Source organism: Haliotis rufescens, unplaced genomic scaffold (genome assembly GCF_023055435.1).
Source record: "Haliotis rufescens isolate VD_foot unplaced genomic scaffold, xgHalRufe1.0.p SCAF_1, whole genome shotgun sequence".
Classification (NCBI taxonomy): Eukaryota; Metazoa; Mollusca; class Gastropoda; order Lepetellida; family Haliotidae; genus Haliotis; species Haliotis rufescens.
The window spans coordinates 17,751,254-17,772,872 of NW_025963779.1; the positions used below are offsets into that span (position 1 = coordinate 17,751,254).

Genomic DNA, 21,619 nt, shown 5'->3' on the forward strand with positions numbered 1-21,619 from the left:
CACACATTGATATGTGCAATAGCATCTGAATGAGTCCAGAAAGCTGGGGAATAATGATCAGTCTCGAATATCTGTCGACACATTGGGCACCAGAGGCAAAATATTTAGGAAAATTATAGGAATGGATGACTGAAAATGAGTGCAAGACCAGACACTCTAATAACTTGGACGCCCTACCTTTAGGGTAGAAAATAATCAAGATGACCTTTTGTTTGCGACGGAATATCTTTTGCAGTCAGCTCTTTAAAATATGCATTTTTTCCTGAAAGCAGGAGTGAAACATTTGTTTACGGATAGGATCTAGACATCATTTCATGTCCTGCATGTTCAGTGAACGATTAACTTTTTGCGTATATCGGAGAACAACTTCTTTGTATCCATCATGTGAATCTAATTTTAACGATCTTCCGTTTTGATACCCACTATGCAGGCATTCGAGTAATACTTGCTAAAAGAGAGCCCCTTCCGGTATTGACAATTTGAAATTCGACCTAAGGGGTCATTTTCACAACCATAAGCGACACTAACGATGAAATGTCCCAGACACCTAAAACATAAGGGTGTTATCTGTGTGTGGTACTAGAATGGTACCTGAACCTGACTGCGGCGATCAATTTCGAAATCCCGCATGATTTAAAATGATACACGCAGATCATCCTATCCCCTTTTAAGCTTGAGTGATACACGCTGGCGACCCTATCCCATTGTCAACCTACATGAGGGGGGCACGGGTGGCCCAGTAGTCTAAGGCGCCGCGTATAGTTGTGCAGAGTTGCGTCCCTCGGGCATGCCAGAAACCTGTGGTTGTGGGTTCGAATCCCGTTTCGCCCCAATTATGTTTCTAGGCTTGTCAGCACCATACCCGTGCTCGTGGGTTTCACGTGGTAAACCTCTGAGACCTGCATCACTTCGCGCTTCCTGCCCACTAAGATGACACGCCGTGATATGACTGGAATACTGTTAAAAGCAGCGTTAAACACAACTCACTCGCTCACTCAACCTACATGACAAACTCGTCCTTGCCAACCGATCCACTTGTCGATTTCAAATGGCAAACGCTTGCCATCAGACCCCCTTGTCAAACTTGATAACACAAACTGACTCCCCAATGCCTTGTTATTTTTATCAGAAGCTGTATTTATTAACGCACTCCATTCGATTTATCATAGTTCAGATGTGTTCTATAGATGTTTCTCCTGGAACACATTTGGCTGGAAGACCGAGTCGCAAAAACTCACGAGGTAACAAGAAGTACCATGTTTTAATGCCTTTAGGTATAATGCGGTCGGGGATCGAACCCCCGACCTTCTACTCTCCGGGCTGGCGCTCTACAACATGACCATGGAGGAGGTGATTTAGAGGATAGATTTGTATGGTACTGGATATATCATTTTCACCATTAGAAATTAAACATACTTAGAAAGTGGTATTTTGGAGAAAATAAGTGAAACGAGATTAATTTCGAGTTTTTTAAATAAACATGAATAATAATCGATATTACGAGAAAATAATCGAAGTAACGAGAAAAATACTCGAAGCGACGAGAAAATGAAAGTGAAATCAGTGCATAATTGAAGCAACGATAAAATAATTGAAACTACCAGAAAATAATTGAAGTAACAAGAAAAATAGAAATGTGGAGCTATTTAAATTAACTTGAAATAACGAGAAATTAATCGAAATTACGAGAAAATAATCGAAATTACGAGAAAAAAAACAAGATTTTCGATGAAATAAACAAATAATTGCAATAACGAGAAATGTCGATTTAATAATAAATATATATAATATATATGCTTCCAAAGTCGTACTATTTGGCTACGGCATAGTATATACGTATGTTATATGGGCAGATAGCAAATCGCATGTTACAGAAATATTATACATAATTTAGCGGGCCGGATAGGTAGGGGTTTATCAGAAATATATTATTCATCATTTAAAACGATAGATGAGTGAAGGATACATACACATTTCGGATACAGGGTGCTGCCTGTAAAACCTCGCCCTGACGTAAAATAAACTCCATATGTGTACATGTCGACGGGAAGCTTTTTCGTTTAGCAACGGGGAAGTGTTATGGTTAAGTGAACTGGATGTCACACGGACGACGTTCTGAAGCATAGCGTCGTTACTGATAAAACGACGCAGCAGGTATTCACGTTGTACGTCGCATTTGGATTTTATACATTGACGAAAGCAAACTGGCCAAAAAGCCCAGTGTCTCAGCTTTAATTTCATATATGACATGTACGGGTGTCGTCCCGTTTTCCTGTCCTGGGATGCGTCCGAAGCAGACGGAGCATGGATTTCCAAACAAACAGTTTCAATCGTGCATCTCGTTTGCTCAAATTATGTGGGTCGTTAAACATCCACATCCATTTCGCCATATTATGTTATTATGTGTCTGTAGAATGAAGATTTCGGCGAGTATTGTTTACATGGTTTCTTTGTCAAACGGTGCAATGTATTCCTAGTGTTATTCTTGTAACAAGAGTGCTCTGAGAGCATAACATCCCCCGCATGATTTTTTTTAACGAGTTTATATTTTCTTTGTATTGTATGAAATAAAAACAGTAGATGGCACTGCATTTGAAACAAATTGTGCAGAACGTTTTGTTGGGAGAAATCCAGTCTGAATGCTAATGCCACAAGGATGTAGCTCACCCACAAAAGCCTTAAACAAGGAAACTATCTATAGTTATATCTAATTATAGTTAGATATTGTGATATTCTGTGTAAACTGGAGGAGTAGTAGATTTCATGAAGCTCCGTAAAACAGGGGCAGTAACTCTGTCAAAATTAGTCGAAATGAAACGGGACTGCGATATGCGTATCATCAACATGTCGACATCTTGTGTGTAGAGTGTCAGGGATATTCTCTAAAAGCTGGAGGAGGAATTGATTTCACAAGCTTATGACCTCTCACAATTAGGCAAATGAAGCTACGTAAAACGGGCAGTAACTTTGTCAAAATTAGTCGAAATGAAACGGGACCGCGATATGCGTATCATCAACATGTCGACATCTTGTGTGCAGAGTTTCAGGGATATTCTCTGGAAACTGCAGGAGGAGTTATTTCACAAGCTTAGTACCCTCTGTGGGACGGACAGATAGACGGACGGACTGCGCCACGACAATCCCCCTTCGCCCATTCTGGCCCGGCGGGGGATAAAAAGTGTAATCTAAAAAGTAAGACTGGTGAATTTTGTGTAGAATCAACTGTGGTAAGAAATTAATTTGAAACTACATGACCTCTACCATGTTTGAAATGTGAAAAGCATATTATTTATTGATTTTTAAAGATACCCTTAAGCAGTTGTGTATGATTGTTTTCAATTTTAAAAAGATTTAATCAAATTACATTTTAAAAAATAGAACCAAGTTGAAGTATTCTTCGAGTTCTGAATGAACGCAAATACAGTGTTTGGATAAAACATCAGATGTTTTCAATTGAAATTCAAACAAGATAACTCAACAGACAGGTATAGTTTATTTTGCTATTCAGTTTACATATAGGATGGTTTACTTCAACAAATTTCGAGATGTTAATTGTTCTAAAAATTGTTTCCGTTTTCAAACAATATTTTACGGAAAGAATCTGTATTTTTTCTTCTGACAATACCTAACGTATCGCAATAAACTATGGAAAAACAGTCTGGTGTTTAATAAGGTAACATGAGGCTTAACATTGCTACCCCGCTCTTAAACAGTATACTGAATCTGAGCCCACCGTTCTGTTAGAGCGTAACAAGTACAATCTTTTAACGTCTTTTGGTATGACGCGGCCAAGTGACCGAACAACCGACTATCCGCTCTCCGGGCAGACACGCCATTCACTAGACAACGGAGACAGCGTTTTATGAAATTGGATATTGATATGAGCATAATCATTTTAAACCTGACTTATAAACCTCTAGTGACGTCATCCTATTGTTCTGTCGGGATTTTAAATCTCCTAAAATCCCTTGTCATGTCAATCCCAGGGAATTTATATTATATAAAATCCCAGGGACTTAAACATCCTCGAAATTTCCCATCTGAAGCTGGCTGGTTGAACCTCTCTCAAAGAACAACAAAAAACAGATTCAGTCTCTTTAATGAAAGTGAAAATTGTATGCGACAGACTTTTCACGCGTAACATCGTCATCGAGTGGTGCAGAAGTCGAAGTTGTCGCATTCTGCACAGTGGAAACGATATCTGCTTCAGCGGTCACTGTTTTGGTTGATGTCCGAGCAACCTTTGTTCCAGTCAAGAGCCGAGAAACCCTCTCCTTTTGATCGGCAGATGGTCTCTTGTAGGCCCTTACAGCTTCACTTCGATGTCCTATAACACAATTGCGTAGTAATCATATAAAACTTGACTTGGATCCGCGTTCAAACATTTAACGAAGTTAAATCAAACATTGTTTGACTCGATATTTGGTCTTAATTCTGATGGTTGAATCAAAATGTTAAATTGCAATACATTCAATAACGGACTGCGAATTGTATTAACTTTCAACTTAGTGCAACAAATGGTATAAATGAACCTACCAGTTACTTCACAAATAAATTGCTCGTCAACATTTGCCTGGAAGGGTCTGGTACCTGCTCTCAAAGAGTGGTTAGTTTTCGAACCTGTAATCCAAGCAGCCTTGCAGAGTCTCTTAATGGTGGACTGTAGAGTATTGTGCCCAACTGGTAGACGAGTGAACCATTTCTGTGGACGGTGATTGATCATTGGACTGAAGTAAAAGTAGTCTGTGCCCTTTCCATCGGAACTGAAACAGTGTTTGTGCATTAAATGGTTATGATAGTAAGCAGCTATTTTACACAACAAAATTCAAACTGCTGAATTATACAGAATCAGAACTTTGATTAGTTTTCGGAAATATTCATAGGTACATTTGAATATTCTATCAAGGTGAATAGATATTGGACGTGGGTCGAGATTGAAATCTTCGCTACATCTAGTGAGGTAACAGTATAAATACTAACCAAAGAGAACGATACTTTTGAAACAGCCTGACATAGCATCTAGATGGATCGGCATTTTCTTTGTACAAAAGATAACGTCTACCTTTCTCATCCACGTGCGGCCCTGTTATTTGTGGCTAGGAATATAGTCTAAAGTTCCGGTGCTCCTTTCCACCTCGTAAGGCGAAATTCAGTCCTGAATATTACAAAATATCAGAATGAGTATATAATAACCCATCATGTTCATTTCAAAATTAGAGTGCAAATTTACGCCCACATTAGACAAGAGGTTCCAAAGTCGAAAAGTAACCAAATGCAAAATGAAATGGTAATGGTTTCAAAATATTGTTTATATATATTTTTCATAAATTGGAACATCCATTAAAGCCCAGAATTAATCTCATCGGAAATAAATTCATTTAAACCAAAATTGTGTGGTCCTGAACATAGTGAATGCATATTTCAAAATTGAAACCATATGGATACACATGAAAACATATGTACCTGTGAGATACAATATTGAATCAAGCAGCTGTCTTGGACTGTCTTCACCCAATGATCCATTCTTCCAGAGTAATTCCTCTTCATCACATGATATGGTTTCAGTCATTTTCCTACTGGAACTTCCTAAACCCTTCTGCGAGAGATTGCGCATAGCAGCATCTAAACACTTGCGAGCTTCAATAAATTCATCATCTTTAAATAAGTTAATGACTGAACCATTCTCTCTCAGTGCTGACTCAATCGCCGCGAAGAGTGCATAAAAGCTGTTGGCGGGATATTCTGGGCCATTTTGTTTTCTTGTTTCAAAGAGAAAGTATTTCAAAGCAATATTCAAAGATTCTTTATCCATTTGCAATATTGGTTCTACAAGCATGCTGTTGGCAATTCAAGGTTGTCTTTCATGGGCCGCAACCGTCTCTCTTCTTGCCACCTTGAAAATACGGACGCCCCCCAACTGTTTCGATATCAGGTTGATTTTGGAACACACACCTCTAATTTCTCTTCAATTTCTTTACCACATAAGGGCTCTCCAAACCTGTATTGAAAATCATCACTTTCGGATTCCGCATTTCTAAATGTGGACTGGGTCGGGAAAATTTCGTCTACACTGTCGATCGCGTCTTCTCTGACTGCATGACAGAATACAACTGAGAGAGCACGTGGTTAACTCCAGTCACTGGCACGTGCAAGCTGTGTTCGCGCGATGCGTTTTGCGACATGGCTTACCTTGTTTGGGGATTTGGGGATAATTTTAAGGTTCAAAATCGGTTTATAAGTAAGATAAAACACTTCCCCTCGGGTTGTTATCATATCTAAAACCCTTTCCCTCGGAAAATCCCTCGGGATGCGGGTTTTAAATATCATAACAACCCTCGACGTGTTTTATCCTATACATGTAATACTATTTTTCTCTATATAACTACTTGTGCATTGTATTTCACATATTCAGTTATCCATGCACGCAAAGTGACAGTGTTGTTCTTCGCACGTTCTTACAGAACACTATTTCTGAATGGGTACAGATATTTTGTATTGGAGATGCAGGGAGTGTCACGAGTCGGCACAAATGCACTTGAGCAATTATTACAGCGCACCAGCTCCGAAACTACTTGACATAAATAGTGTGAAGTGGGAGGCTGGCGGTAACAATTACTTCATTGTTTATGATGTGTTTCCATTTCCCAGTAAGAAGATGGACACACCCGGAAATGTTAACTGCAGATATCACTCACTCGCAATAACTCGCATCAAAACTTACACACGGCGTGTCCAACCCAGTAACAACGTAAGTATCACATTTGGTTTTACGACATTGTATTGCAGAATTCCTGTTTCCATATTCGCAGCAAGTAGTATATATTAAACGATGATTTTTTTCTCTTTGTAATTAAAGACAAAATCAATATGATCTTTCTGAATTGAACTATTCTAATTATCATGAAATAAGAATCGATCGTCCATGGGCGTTTTGCCGTTAGTGACCAAATGTATGTGGAGCTTTTTTGAGGGTGTGATAAGATCAACTATATAAAAAAGAAAGTGAAGAGTAAGAAGTACAGTTTTACGCTACGTGCCGCATATATATACTTAATTATAATGCACCCCTGACTTCTTTGGTAATAAATTGATGATATATATTTATTTTATAGAATACGTCGAACTATGCTGATATGGGCTGTTTTAGTAATAATAAATGGACTCGCTGCCGGTAAGAGAGTTTGTAATATCTAAATCGATTTCATACCTACTTGCGCATGTACTGCCACAAAAGTCGACACAGTGGAAAAAAACATGTACGTATAGACCCGAGAATGATCGATTTGTAGCCTCGTGAGCTAACGTATGACTTTCAGTACACATGATAAAACATTTATGTTTTGTTCATCCGTGACATACAAAATGTGCATTTTTAAACAAAAATAACAATTGACAGATAAAAATGCACCTTAATTATTGTGGATTGAAATGTGGGTTTTAATAAACGCCCTTAATGAACAAACACCATGTTGACGTATAAATCAACAACAGTGTTAAGATATTTATTCGATTTAATCAATCACATTGTTGACGTACATGTACAATGTATTAGATGGAGATGTTAAACGTTCGTTTCACCTTTTAGCTCAACGAACTAAATCATCACATATCCAAAACAACTAATCATATCAACACCACGATTGTAGAACACGAATGCTCTGGCGGCCTCTTCACGAAGCTCTCTAGATTGACGAAAAGTTGTTGTCGTAGCGAAAGAATCCTTGCTTAGTCTATTTCCGAAGCTGTCTTACAGGAAAGTTATGTTAAGTTTATCACAAAAATTAAGACAGGGTCGGACATGTCTTTGGAGCGTACGGCAGTTAAACTGTCGTATAAAGAAAACGATTCGACAGTATAGGTCTACTGTATCATTTCTGACCACAAGACCTTGTGGTTTCATTTGCACTTTCAAAACATGAACAACAGATCCTGCAAAAAGACGACCAAACATCATATTTACCGATTATGAATTATGCAAGGATCATAGTTTCATAATCATTTCATACAAATTGTGAAACAATATTATCTTTTTCATTTATTTCGGTTAAAACACAAGCAGCGTGTCCGCATGTCATCGCAATGACCGTGAACGTTTTCAGTAAACCAATACAGGGAGTGATAGTGGATTCCCTTTGTCTACGAGTAACGTATGACACACACACACACACACACACGCACGCACGCACGCACGCACGCACGCATATATATATATATATATATATATATATATATATATACACACAGATACATACACCCATATATATAGATTAATCGATGAATGAACATTCAATTTCGAATGATAAAACAAAACGATTCAATTTTATTCGTCAGTTATACTTACGATATATAACGCATTCACAATTATTAAAGAAGTTGTTATCGATAAATTGTGTCTACGTCGGTTTGCAATCGAGGTAGCGTGATTCCTTTTTTTTCCCAAATGATCGTTTGGGTGAACCACGTCGAGACTGCCGGACATCCTGTATGTATTGATGTTTCATTGCAATATGTTCAGGATTTCCTTCTCGGATCAAGCAAAGGGATGTTTGTCAGTGTGTTTGACATGTGGCCATATCGAATTACATATATCAGGCACGCATTTCTTCACCTGGAAGATAGTGTCCTTTTTCCTAGGTGTGAGATCCTAGATAGTGACAGTTTAAAGGAAATATGCTTAAAAGATATCACAGGGAAATACTGAACTTATAACAATAAAATATACGTACACGAACAAGTACACACAGGATATTTACAAAGTCCTATCTTATCTGTGTATGTGTGTGTGTGTGTGTGTGTGAAAGCCCACTTGACATGCCAGTATATTGGTGTTTTACACGATTGATAGGCTTGTAAGGTCAATGTCACTGCTAATGAAGTGACTTGTAATTTCAACAGCTTCCGATTCAGTTTCATGTCATTCAATACATTCCAGCAACCTCACCACCACAGGGAGGTCAGTCTTTACTGATGCCACAAAATATAACTGAGGGGACGCCCGTGTCACTGCCATGTCGACTGTCAGGAAGAATCAACTGGTTTAGAGGTGCAAAGCAGATCATAGGTGACCCGAGAAGACAAATGGACAGACACGGTGCGCCACCTTCATATATGTCGCTCCAACTTGTTTAAAAGTACTTAAGTTTAATTAATTATTTTTAAAAAATATCTTTCATTTACCAAAAGGTTATCGAAGTAAAATTAATTGTAGCCCCACACGAAGACCTATATAAACTGAACAACAAAAGTTCCTGTGACATTGAATAAGAATTAACGCAAGTTAAGTTTTTTACCAAATCTGTAACAATTTCGGTTTGCAACAGATAAAAGACTCCTGTAAGTGTTCAAATGGTTTAATTTGCAATACTGACTTCAGAAAAATGCGTAATTTCATATAAAAAACATGAACATGACAAAATGTCAATTTACAAATCAATAGCGTGTGTGTCCACCCCTGGTTACGATGCAAGCAACACATTTTAGTCTCATGGAATGGACCAGGCGTCGCACAAAGTCCTGTGGGATATCTGTCCATATCTGCTGGAGCATGTTTCAAAGTTCCTGGAGTGTTTGTGGAACACGTGGTTGACGTCGAAGGTGCCGATCCATCTCATCCCACATGTGCTCGATTGGTGAGAGATCAGGGGAGCGAGCCTGTCAGGGGATGACATTCATGTTGTTTTGTTGAAGGGAATCCTGAACAAGTCGAGCAATATGAGGCCGGGCGTTGTCATGTTGAAAGGTAATGCATGGGCCATGACGACGCAAAAACGGTAGAACAGGGCCGATGATCTCGTCGCGGTAGCGCTGTCCACTGAGATTTCCCTCTACCACTATCAAACCCCATACCATAACGCTGCCGCCCCGAACCGATCTTCTTCCATGACACAATGATTGACGTAACGTTCACCTCGACGTCGGTACACTCGAATCCGTCCATCGCTGTGGCTGAGGTGAAAACGAGACTCGTCAGTTAATAGAACTTGTCCCCACTGCATGGCCGTCCAGCGTAGACGCTGTCTGCACCACTGTAGACATGCCTGACGGTGGTTTCCTGTCAAAATGGGACGGCTGGCGGGTCTTCTGGCGACAATCCCTACACATCTGAGGCGGCGACGTACGGTTTGTGAAGACTTCTTGTGACTTCTTGCAGTCACTGTTGCTGGCTGGAATCGATTTCGTAGGTGTGTTGTTTGAATCCAGTTGTCTTGTCGATTATTGGTTACGCGTGGCCTGCCACTCCGAGGATGGTCTCTGACTGCATTCGTCTGTTGCCAACGTTGCCATAAACACCAAATGGTGTTTCTGTGGACGTTAAATTGTCTTGCAACATCACGTTGCCTTGATCCTGCTTCAAGCATACCAATGGCTCGCAGACGCTCTTTGTCGGACAGGCGTGGCATTTCGTAATGTTGAATAATTGCGTAATTTTTATTTTTTTTCTGAGTGGTTGTTGTCAGCACGATGCTAAACATGAATATGGAATCCCGTTAACGCACATGTTTTTATACCCATTCGTGGGTAGTGAAATGCATGGGGCTTGCATAAAAGTCAACTTTTGCATGGAATGCATGCTTGTCTGTAGCAGTTGCGTTTTTGTGACTTGATTGACTTGTACTACAATATTGAAAACCAAACTTTACTTGTTTGAAAAATACACTAAAATATTGGTGTCGCAGGAACTGTTTATGTTGAGTATTCTATATACATCATCATTTAACATGCTATCACTTGCTTGGGTCTTACTTGTATTTTGCAGGGAATCTTCACTTTTCGTACGTGGATGTATCAGATACTGCAGTGTATAAATGCAGTCGTGCTAGTAACAGCAAAGTGAAACTGGTCAATCCTGTCCATTTGAACGTCATAAAAGGTACATATTATATTTTCGTACCGGACGTGCCAGTAGCTTGTATTAAAGATGATAGGATGGAACCATGAGACCAACTAAAGTTATCAACTTGAATAAAATATAACTTATATGCATCTTTTAGCATAGCGTTAAACGTGTTTCCTTGGAATAAGCCCTATCACAATTGGAAGTTTTGAAACACTGATGTTTAGCATTTGACAGATGAAAGGTTGGAATTCCAAAAATTCATTCTGAAACCTCAATTAATCAGGTAAATAAGTGTCCAGATGTTGTGTATCTGTTATTATCGCACAACACAATCAGTCGTGGTCTTAGTTTATAGCTAATTGAGAATATATGTTACATGCGTTATATTTACCTTTCAGCCGCAGGCAAAGTCAAGGACGCCATGCCCAAGCTCCAATACTCAAGTGGGACAACACATGTTACACTGGGACAGGACGTAACACAACAGTGTATCTTCAGCGGCAGGTACAACATTATTCACACAGCCTGTGTTGTTGGTAGAATATTTGTTGCTTCCAGTCGACAAATTGATCCATTACAATTGGACCCATTACAGTGATGGATCAAGGGGTAGGGATGGGGGTGATTGATTTTTTGAAAGTTTTACCACGGTCATAAATAATGTACACTGAGGAAACTACCGTTTGAGTAAAACTCGTATGAAGTTAAAAGCTGGAGCTGCTGTAATATTACTCGAAATAAAGGATAGCTGACTATTGGAAAGTTAAAGTTGAAAGTCTTGTGGAAATTTACTGTCACTCTGAATCTTGCATAAATGAAAATATGAAACAGATGAGGCGGTTTAAATGGTCGATGTTATGTCTCGTTTCGGTGGGTAAATCAGTGGAAGGCAATTGGCTATTTGATCCAGTTAAAGGATATCAGATCTTCGATATTCATCAGAAGCATACATTGAATCTTCCCTTCAGTTGAAGGTTAGCACTATAATTCTGTTACAGACCCGTTCCAGTTGTAACCTGGTACCACGATGACAATCAGATCACGGAAACTGCTCGTGTGAAACTATCATTTACCTCCGTAACAATCAAGAACATGTCTGAGGAGGACACAGGAACATATCGATGTATTGGCAAAAACACTGTCACTTCAAACTCTCACGTTGTCAATTTAACTTTACCAGGTGAGCACAAACGTCCACGTTTTATTGTATTCATAAATGTCGACAAGCTAATAACCGTAAGTTTTTCTCAAACATCTGCAAGTTAAATTTGTTTCAGTTCGATGTTATTTTGTAACTTCTGTCGAGCCTAATGTAGTACGCTTTTAGTGTGATAAAAATAATGATGATGATGGTGATGATGATTATAATCGTGCATACTAGGAAATATGTTGTTTTTTTATAATAGAAGACCTAGTGTTTCTTTATATACAGTCCAACCAAACGCTGAGCTGTCCACGACACCTGCTGAGCAGAATGACGACACGACAGCAGGCAAGATATGCATCTTTTAACATAGATAACAACCTTCTATATTTGCAGTGTATTCATTCTTTATTCTCTCAGTTACAAAGCAAGCATGACTTAAGTAGTAGTCCATGTTACATAACAGCTAGGCAAAGTAGCTCGCTGTTAACCTTGTTATCGCTGTTACTTGTTATTCTGTAATTAAAGTAGTTGTGGACCCGTGAAGATTCCGGGGTAGAATAGGTCTTGCCGTAAAAGGCGACTATGCTAGTCGTAAAAGGCGACTAACGGGATCGGGTGGTCAGGCTCGCTGACTTAGTTGATATATGTCATCGATCCCAGTTGCGTGCATCGATGCTCATGCTGTCAATAACTGGATTGTCTGGTCCAGACTCGATTATTTTATAGACTGCCGTAATATAGCTGAAATATTGCTGCGGCGTTAAACAACAAACCAACAAACAAATAAAGTAATAGTGAATCATATCAATCAAACCATAGCGGTATTACCAATTTTTTCTCATTTGCTAAGGCGTAGTCCAATGTATGAGTGCACGTACATGTACAGTAACAGCCGCGTGTTGATAAAGCCATAATCCGATTGTTTAAGTAATATTAACTTAACATCAATAACATATTTCGAAACATTTAAGAATTTTATTTCGAGACTTTTTTTAATCGAGATTTATGAAATGCGAAATTGAATTTTATCATTTCAGCGTTCTCTCTTCTGCATGTTGCATTAGTAATTGCGTTCATCGTGCTGGTCCTGATTGGTGCAATTGTGTGTAACATGATATGGTGAGGATCAGGTTTTCAATGTTATATACCTCATGAAACCTTCTGCAGAAACGGTCAAGCTATTTCCATATAGTAAACTGATTATCTGAAGAGAAAGAATTTGCTGACTTCAAACGTGATGAAATAAATAGGTTAATTATGAATTGTAACCATACGCAAATTGTTGATTAATTTTCTCGTCCAAACAATAATCGTATGGACATCTGTGGTCTGGGGGGTCAGAAAACACAGCAATAAATAAAAATCATTCTTTGTCATTCTTATAAACAACAGAAATAATATTGAAGTAATAACCGTGCAATATCATATTCGACAACCTGCTTTTTGTTGGTTGTTTTCTTTCTCGAAAGCTATGATTGGTATGTTTAGTTTGTTTGTGTGTGTTTGTTTGTTTGTTGTCTAATATATGTCATGCATTTTGAACTAATTGGTGTTTGAGGGTCTTGCATATACATTGCTGGTACTTCGAATTAAGTCCCCCGCTTAAGGCTCTCATGTTGTTTAATGCCGCACTCAGAAATAGTCCAGCTATGTGATGTTGGTCTGGAAATAATCTAATATGCACCACGTATTCCAGTGATTGACCAATGAAAAATCAAAGTTTGCTGTATATTGTTGATTATATGGGTTGACGATTCTCTTAACAGAAAGTTTAACAAAAGAAGCAATACTAGTAACACCCACTGATATTAAACAAAACTATATCTTACTTAATGTTTTGCAAATTATGGAACGCACAGGTGTTACTGACGTATCACTATTCTGTGAGTAAAATGTTCATCATTGTACCTATTATCTTTGTTAAGTGTATGTAAATCGTTTAAGTTAACATGCTTCTATTTCAGGCGCTTGAAGAAACAGGACAACCGTGAAACAAACTTCCAATATGACGATGGAGGGGTTAATGTGGGTTGGTAATCACCTTCGACCAGCAATCTAATGTTATGTAGTGCATGGAGGCATGTGTTACGCACGTGTGCAAGAGATCTATCAATAAGACTATTAGGGAAAGTATTATGTTTCTGGTCCCTCCCGGGGGCGGTGGAGCAGCCTAGAGTTCGCTCATCTCACCGAAGACAGGGTTCGATTGCCGACATGGGTACAATGTGTGAAGCCCATTTCTGGTGTCCCCCGCTGTGAGATTGTTGGGATATTGCTAAATGCATTCTAAATCCATACTCACTCACTCACTCACTCACTCTGGTCCCTCCCTGGCATTCAAGTAAAATGTATCAAATGCTTTATTTGATTAAAAGTATAATACTATTGTAATACATTTCTCAATATAATAGGAATAAGTAGATAATTGTGTCGCGAGAGTCGTCTTGAAACTGCTTCTTTCGTGGACTTTACAAAAGTTGGGCCAGACAAACCAGTGGTTGATATTAGGAACCGCGTCGCACACCATCGAGGTACGATGAGACGCCGTCAACGATCCCGATCCAATTTAGTTGCTTCTTTGTCGAGTGCTAGGGACCTAGCTAACCCGGGACCCCAGTTTGTAAAGACATTGTATTATTGTTGTATATATTTCATAACTAAGTTCCTTTTGCTGTCATATCCAAAAGGGGCGGTGGGGTAGCCTAGTGGTTAAAACGTTCGCTCGTCACGCCAAAGGTGCGGGTTCGATTCCTCACATGTGTACAATGTGTGAAGCCCATTTCTGGTGTCCTCTGCTGTGATATTGCTGGAATATTGCTAAAAGCAAACAATACTCACTCACAATATCCAATTACGGTCACTATGTCGTGTCAAGACATTCGTTCGGTCAACGTCAGTTGGCAAGAGGGTTGGCTTAAACGTTCTGACATATGTCTGACTTCCGATCCTATTTGGTTGCCTCTTAGATACCAGGTGTTAGCGGAATGATGAGCGTATCCTGTCCCACCGGTGGCACCCGTCACAAACACAAGCAAAGGCAAATCAATTGTTCACTTTCATATGGTACTATTAAAAATAGGGAAATGCATTGGACATCCTTGTTGTCACTGATCATGATCAAATTTGGAAATGTCTAACACACAACTTTTTACTGAGGCCTTGAATTGTTACCTTGATCAAACAACTTCTGCGCAATAGTCAAATTGAATACATTTTTCTCATGTTGCCTTAATAAATGTCATTTAAAACATACAAGTGTTGTTGTTTTCGTTTGATCCTATAATATAGTCTTAAATCGTTTTACATTGTGAAACAAAGAGTGAATGGTATGTACCGCCACAGTCACACATATTCCAGCTATACATCTGTGGCATGTACTTGACAAACAGGTGACAGAGAATGCACAGCTCCAGTGATAGGACTGGAGTGGAAGTGGAAGTATACACAAAGTGGATCATGAATAAATTGTACTCGCGTCCCGTTAGAATCGGCACTCAGCACGCTATTGCTTGGCGACAGAAACTATTGAATTTGATTGCTTTCGGATCATTGCTTTCATTGTACCCCAAAAACGTGGGACTTGCGTATTCACTGGTTTGCGTTATCAGTTTCGATTTACGTCTGAAACTGTACGTGAGTGAGTTATGTTTTATGCGCTTTTAACAGTTCTTTAGTTATATCGAGCTGGTATTCGAACCCGCGATCAGCGGATCCAGGACCAACTATTGGACGAATTGCGGCGAACTATACAGCTCAGCCTCCCGTGTCCCACAATACGATCCTTGAGTGGGCACAATTGTAAATGAAAGTGTGAAACTCAATAAGTGAATAACATAGAGCTATTAACGATCACAGTGTTACTTTATGAAATATATAAGGGGGAGTCATTGTTCTTCGTTAATGAGATAAATGATGCTTTTAGCCTGACACTAATATAATAATATAATAATAAAGTCCATTTCTTCAGCGCCATGTCCGTCTACGTAGTCGCTCATAGCGCCTCACACAGGGTCATAGACACATCTAAAGAGATAAGTCTTTAGTTTTGTCTTGAAAGTGTCCAGAGTTGGAGATTGCCTAAGGGAAGGGAAATCCAGATCACAGATGCAGTGTGAGCAAAAGTTCTGTTGCCGAATGCTTTGAGTGAGACCATAGGGACACTAAACTGGAGATTATGTGCTGATCTGAGATCTCGTGCAGGCTGGTGTAGGGTAAGAGGTTCACTCATATAGGAAGGTGCTGTACTATAGTAGCACTAGTATGCAATGCAACGACTTTGTATTCAATCCTAGATCTTATTGGAAGCCAGTGTAATGATTTTAATAAAGGAGTGACATGTGCACGCTTATTTCGTCTACATATCAATCTGGCAGCAGCATTCTGTACACGTTGCAATTTGCTACATAGATCCTGTTTGATATTAATAAGCAGACTGTTAGCATAGTCCAACCTGGATAGGATAAGTGATCTCACGAGCTGATGTGCCGCATCGTATGCCAACATGGGTCTTCTCTGACTGATATTTCGAACGTGGAAGTAGCAACTTTTGCAGATATTGTTTACTTGACAATCCATGGTCAGGTTTTGGTCAATGATGACTCCGAGGTCTTTGACAGTCAAAGAAAAGGGGATAACAACTCCATCAACAGTCAAGAATGATTCGGATATTGATGCAATAGATCGGCTACTCCCAGTGAGTATGACCTCGGTCTTATCAGGGTTGAGCTTCAGACGATTTTGTGTCATCCATGTCTGGATCGCAGATGTGCACATTCGCAATTCTGCTATCACCTGTGCTGAGACACCAGGTGTGAAGACCTTCATGAGCTAACTATCATCAGCATAACCATGACGACTATTGTCAAAAGTGTCTGTAACTTTTCCTAACTGAGAAATATAAATCACAAACCACAGAGGTCCCAATACAGAACCCTGGGGCACTCCATAACAAAGGATTGAATCTTCAGACGACATGCCATCAATCGAAACAGCCTGCTTTCTGTTACACAAGTATGATGTAAACCAAGCAAGTGCAACATCTGTTATACTAAGATTAGACTGGGGACGACGAAGTAGCCTGCTATGGTCTATGGTGTCAAATGCCGCTGATAAGTCAAGAAGGACAAGAAGTCCTACATTGCCCTTATCAGCAGCTGCCAGCAGATCATTCATGACTCTCAGAAGACAAGTTTCTGTTGAGTGAGCTGGCCTGTAAGTCGATTAGAACTTATCATATAAGCCATACTGTTCCATATAATCTGTAAGCCTGACTTTCACAGCTTTTTCCAGGATTTTGGACATGAACGACAAATTACTCACAGGTCTATAGTTCAAGAGAAGGTTAGGGTCCAAAGTCTTCTTCTTCAAGAGTGGGCGAACTTGGGCCCTTCTATATCGTTCGGGTACCTCTCCAGACTCCAGACTGAGGTTCACAATCCTAGTTATAATGGGAAGCAAGATATCCATGTAATCCAAAACGAATTTGGTAGGCACAGGATCAACTCCTTGACAGTATGTTGGCTTTGAAGATTGGATGATCTTTAATACCTCAGCTTCACTGTATCCTTCCAGTTGACACTACACGTATTTGTTCAAATGTACGCCCAAAGGTGTTTAATAATTGCTAGAACCAGATTCAAAGTATCATGTAGACATTAAACTTCCGTGTCGCCGACCATGTTGAAACATGCTTAACTCCTTTTTTATATTCTACTGAACCACATTTGCGGAAATTCTGCATAAATATTTTTCTCCATTGGTAAGGAAATGGAGCGGGTTTTGTCGCTTTTTATGTTATTGAGGTGTGTTAAACTCAAAAAATAAGTATTGTACGTGCGCTTGAAAAACCGTTTTGTACTTATGATTCATTGTGGAAATCTAGTTACAAAAACGTATTTCACATTTGTCAAGAAGTCCTCAATATTTATGCGGAAACCATTAAATATCAATGTTGTCAGCAACTCAACAATGCATTCAGCATACCCTATTTATATTCAATTTAGGAATGAATAACATTTACTAAAATTAAAAATAATCTCCCACAGTGAAATACATGAACACTCGAAGCAGGTAAAAGTATGACTAAAAATGTTAATGTTCAGTTACTGGCTAGATATGATGTGATATGCGGCATGTATACCATACGAATGTCCATAGAGAATATCTGGCATTTTGGCAAATGGTTTCGTATCGACTGCATCTTCGTGATTCATACGACACTCATTTAATAAATTCCTTGTTCGTTTCTTTTGAATTGCAACATAAGGAAGATATAACTAAAGATAACTGGAATGTTGACCTAGATATTGAACCGGTTAGCGTTATCAGGATGTCCCTTACAGCTGCAGTGCACGCAGTGGGTCCAGTCTAAACCAGGGTACTTTTCTTCAGTTTCTTCTGTGATTGTGTGTCCTGGATCAAACCTTGTGTTAGTATGAAATGTTTGTCAGTTTACCAGTAACCATGTTTTTAGAAATAATAAAGCGCGTTATTGAGGGTCAATGAAGAGCAAATAAGTTTTGTATTGAGTTAAATAACCCATGGTACTCATATAACATGTCATACATGTTGACTTTGCCATATTTGCAGCAACTATTTTAACTAACATTGTGAAATATTTCCTCTTCGTTATTATTAGTGAGTATGGCTTTACGCTGCCTTTAGAAATATTCGAGCAATATCACAGCGAGTGAAGCCGCAACCGAAGTGCACGACATGGCTATAACACCGTAACATGTTTTGAAGGTCATGTAGTTATATAGAAATCAATGTAATTATAAAAACAGTACGTGAATATTCCAACAGCACGTCAAAAGAAATTCGTATATACCTTTTATTTATGAATACAAAAACACTAAGTCTTCTTGAATATTTGTATTTATTCACATTGTGGAGGTGTTTACAATTGTAAGTGTTATCATTCAAACTCACTGTCTTCAAATCCTCGATGTTCAATTTCTATCTAACTGTTAGATTGGCATTCTAGTGAGTGAGTGAGTGAGTTGGGTTTAACGCCGCTTTTAACAGTATTCCAGTTATATCACGGCGTGTCAGCTTAATGTGGGAGGAAAGCCCGAAGTGATGCAGGTCTCAGACGTTTACCACTTTGGTGAAACCCACGAGCACGGGTATGGTGCTGACAAACCTAGAAACATAATCGGGGCGAACCGGGATTCGAACCCACAATTATAGGTTTCTGGCGTGCCCAAGGGACGCAACTCTGCACAGCGAATCGCGGCGCCTTAGACGACTGGGCCACCCATGCCCCCGATTAACATTCTGGAAGTTGTTGAGTAATATAAGTAGGAAAACGTACGTACAGCTATATGGATAACAACTTCTGGTTTATTGCAAATAGCGACGTTTCGGCGTACTTCTTACAGGTATCAAGCATTTCTATCTTCCTGACTACAACTGACTTCATGTAATCATCTTATGTTATTAAGTCCAATTTGCGTTGTCGTTTTTTTAGTTCATATTAGGTTTGACCATTTGGCTATCTGTTTGTATGCAGTATAATGCATAGACTGCATGTCAATATGTTATATGATTGCTCGTCTGTGACAATAAGTAAAACAATAAAATCATAGTTTGACAAGAAAATACTTCCAACGTGAAAAATACCCCACTCACACAATGCATACTGTCTCCAAGTCAGCCAGTCCTTGTTGATCCCCTCAATGCCGAGCGCCAAGCAGAATACCACCAAGTACCATATTTCAATGTCTTTGCTATGACCGGGGATAGAGCAGCTCACCTGTCTGTTAGAGCAGGGAGGTGGTCTATAACATTAAGTACATAGCTGCCTTATATTCCATCGGTGGCGTCATTTTTCAAATCTTCCTGCTCCTTGTCTGCATATACTTCCAACTAATGATTTTCATAGTTATTGCCGCGACCTCGGATAGTGAATTTGTTTGTTTTAGTGTTTAGCAAGCAGTCTTTCTTGCTCGCTCTGATTTAAGTGCTTTAAGGAGTCAGTGTCCATGATCGTTTCGTGACCTCGGACATGAAACCTGCATTTGTCCAATTATTTTATCATCATATACATGTACTAGTCTAGCTGCAGATGTGCGCCTTAGCGTTAGCGAGATAATACATATCCATTCATGATAAAACTTATCGAAATAAGTTTGAGATCATGTAATACTATAAAAAGGGGAAAGCACTGAAATTCATGTACGTTATTTGAGACAACGAAAATGGTATATCTGGTGCATCGTCGGTATGCCGAATAGACAATGAGTGGGTGTATGTTCTATGGAGAGACCATGAGTGGGTTTATGTTCTATGGAGAGACCATGTGTGGGAGTATGTTCTATGGAGAGACCATGAGTGGGAGTATGTTCTATGGAGAGACCATGAGTGTGTGTATGTTCTATGGAGAGACCATGAGTGGGTGTATGTTCTATGGAGAGACCATGAGTGGGAGTATGTTCTTTTGAGAGACCATGAGTGAGTGTATGTTCTTTTGAGAGACCATGAGTGAGTGTATGTTCTTTTGAGAGACCATGAGTGAGTGTATGTTCTTTTGAGAGACCATGAGTGAGTGTATGTTCTTTTGAGAGACCATGAGTGAGTGTATGTTCTATGGAGAGATCATGAGTGAGTGTATGTTCTATTGAGAGACCATGAGTGAGTGTATGTTCTTTTGAGAGACCATGAGTGAGTGTATGTTCTTTTGAGAGACCATGAGTGAGTGTATGTTCTATGGAGAGACCATGAGTGGGTGTATGTTCTATTGAGAGACCATGAGTGAGTGTATGTTCTTTTGAGAGACCATGAGTGAGTGTATGTTCTTTTGAGAGACCATGAGAAAGTGTATGTTCTATGGAGAGATCATGAGTAGGTGTAGGTTCTATGGAGAGAAAATGAGTGGGTGTATGTTCTATAGAGAGACCATGAGTGGGTGTATGGTCTATGGAGAGACCATGGGTGGGTGTATGTTCTATGGAGAGACCATGAGTTGGTGTATGGTCTATGGAGAGACCATGGGTGGGTGTATGTTCTATGGAGAGACCATGAGTGAGTGTTTGTTCTATGGAGAGACCATGGGTGAGTGTATGTTCTATCGATAGACCATGAGTGGGTGTATGTTCTACGGAGAGGCCACGAGTGAGTGTATGTTCTATGGAGAGACCATGAGTGGGTGTATGTTCTATGGAGAGACCATGGGTGGGTGTATGTTGTATGGAGAGATCATGAGTGGGTGTATGTTCTACGGAGAGACCATGAGTGGGTGTATGTTCTACGGAGAGACCATGAGTGGGTGTGTGTTCTACGGAGAGGCCACGAGTGGGTGTAAGTTCTATGGAGAGACCATGAGTGGGTGTATGTTCTATGGAGAGACCATGAGTGGGTGTATGTTCTATGGAGAGACGATGCGTGGGTGTATGTCCTATTGAGAGACCATGAGTGGGTGTATGTTCTATGGAGAGACCATGAGTGGGTGTATGTTCTATGGAGCAATATTGCAGCAGAATAACAAGTCAAACGACGCGATAACCTGAATACGGGAAATGCGTTTCGATTTCATTTTTACTGAGGGAAACAATTTGGCTATTGATAAACACTTGTTTGAATTGTTTCGAACTGGACATTTGGCGCTCCCTCTTAAGATTGCTATTGCAAAATGG

General features: G+C 39.5%; 1 protein-coding gene and 1 long non-coding RNA gene across 3 annotated transcripts; one reads left to right on the forward strand and one right to left on the reverse strand.

Annotated features, from left to right (window-relative positions):
- Positions 1 to 4,124: 4,124 nt before the first annotated feature.
- Positions 4,125 to 5,965, reverse strand: LOC124150593. Of its 2 annotated transcripts, XR_006863256.2 has the most exons (4): positions 5,464 to 5,965; positions 4,981 to 5,155; positions 4,537 to 4,763; positions 4,125 to 4,327 (listed from the first exon to the last, which is right to left on the reverse strand). It is a non-coding gene; the product is annotated as an uncharacterized LOC124150593 (long non-coding RNA). The 2 variants fall into 2 exon arrangements; XR_006863255.2 differs by having other exon boundaries at positions 4,537 to 5,155.
- A 1,153-nt stretch (positions 5,966 to 7,118) lies between these two features.
- On the forward strand, positions 7,119 to 12,349 carry LOC124147040 (neurofascin-like). Its single transcript, XM_046517645.2, has 6 exons — positions 7,119 to 7,171; positions 8,933 to 9,091; positions 10,757 to 10,870; positions 11,236 to 11,341; positions 11,836 to 12,017; positions 12,270 to 12,349. Exons 1-6 carry the CDS (start codon positions 7,126 to 7,128, stop codon positions 12,347 to 12,349), a joined length of 687 nt encoding a protein of 228 aa, XP_046373601.2. The 5' UTR covers positions 7,119 to 7,125.
- Positions 12,350 to 21,619: the final 9,270 nt, after the last annotated feature.

What these genes read in the sequence shown, in the direction of transcription:
- LOC124147040 (XM_046517645.2), top strand. Translation starts at nt 7,126, where the DNA reads ATGCTGATATGGGCTGTTTTAGTAATAATAAATGGACTCGCTGCCG. An exon ending in AAGACAAATGGACAGACACG is followed by an intron (nt 9,092 to 10,756) that starts GTGCGCCACCTT and finishes TGTATTTTGCAG; the next exon opens with GGAATCTTCACTTTTCGTAC. An exon ending in CCATTTGAACGTCATAAAAG is followed by an intron (nt 10,871 to 11,235) that starts GTACATATTATA and finishes TTTACCTTTCAG; the next exon opens with CCGCAGGCAAAGTCAAGGAC.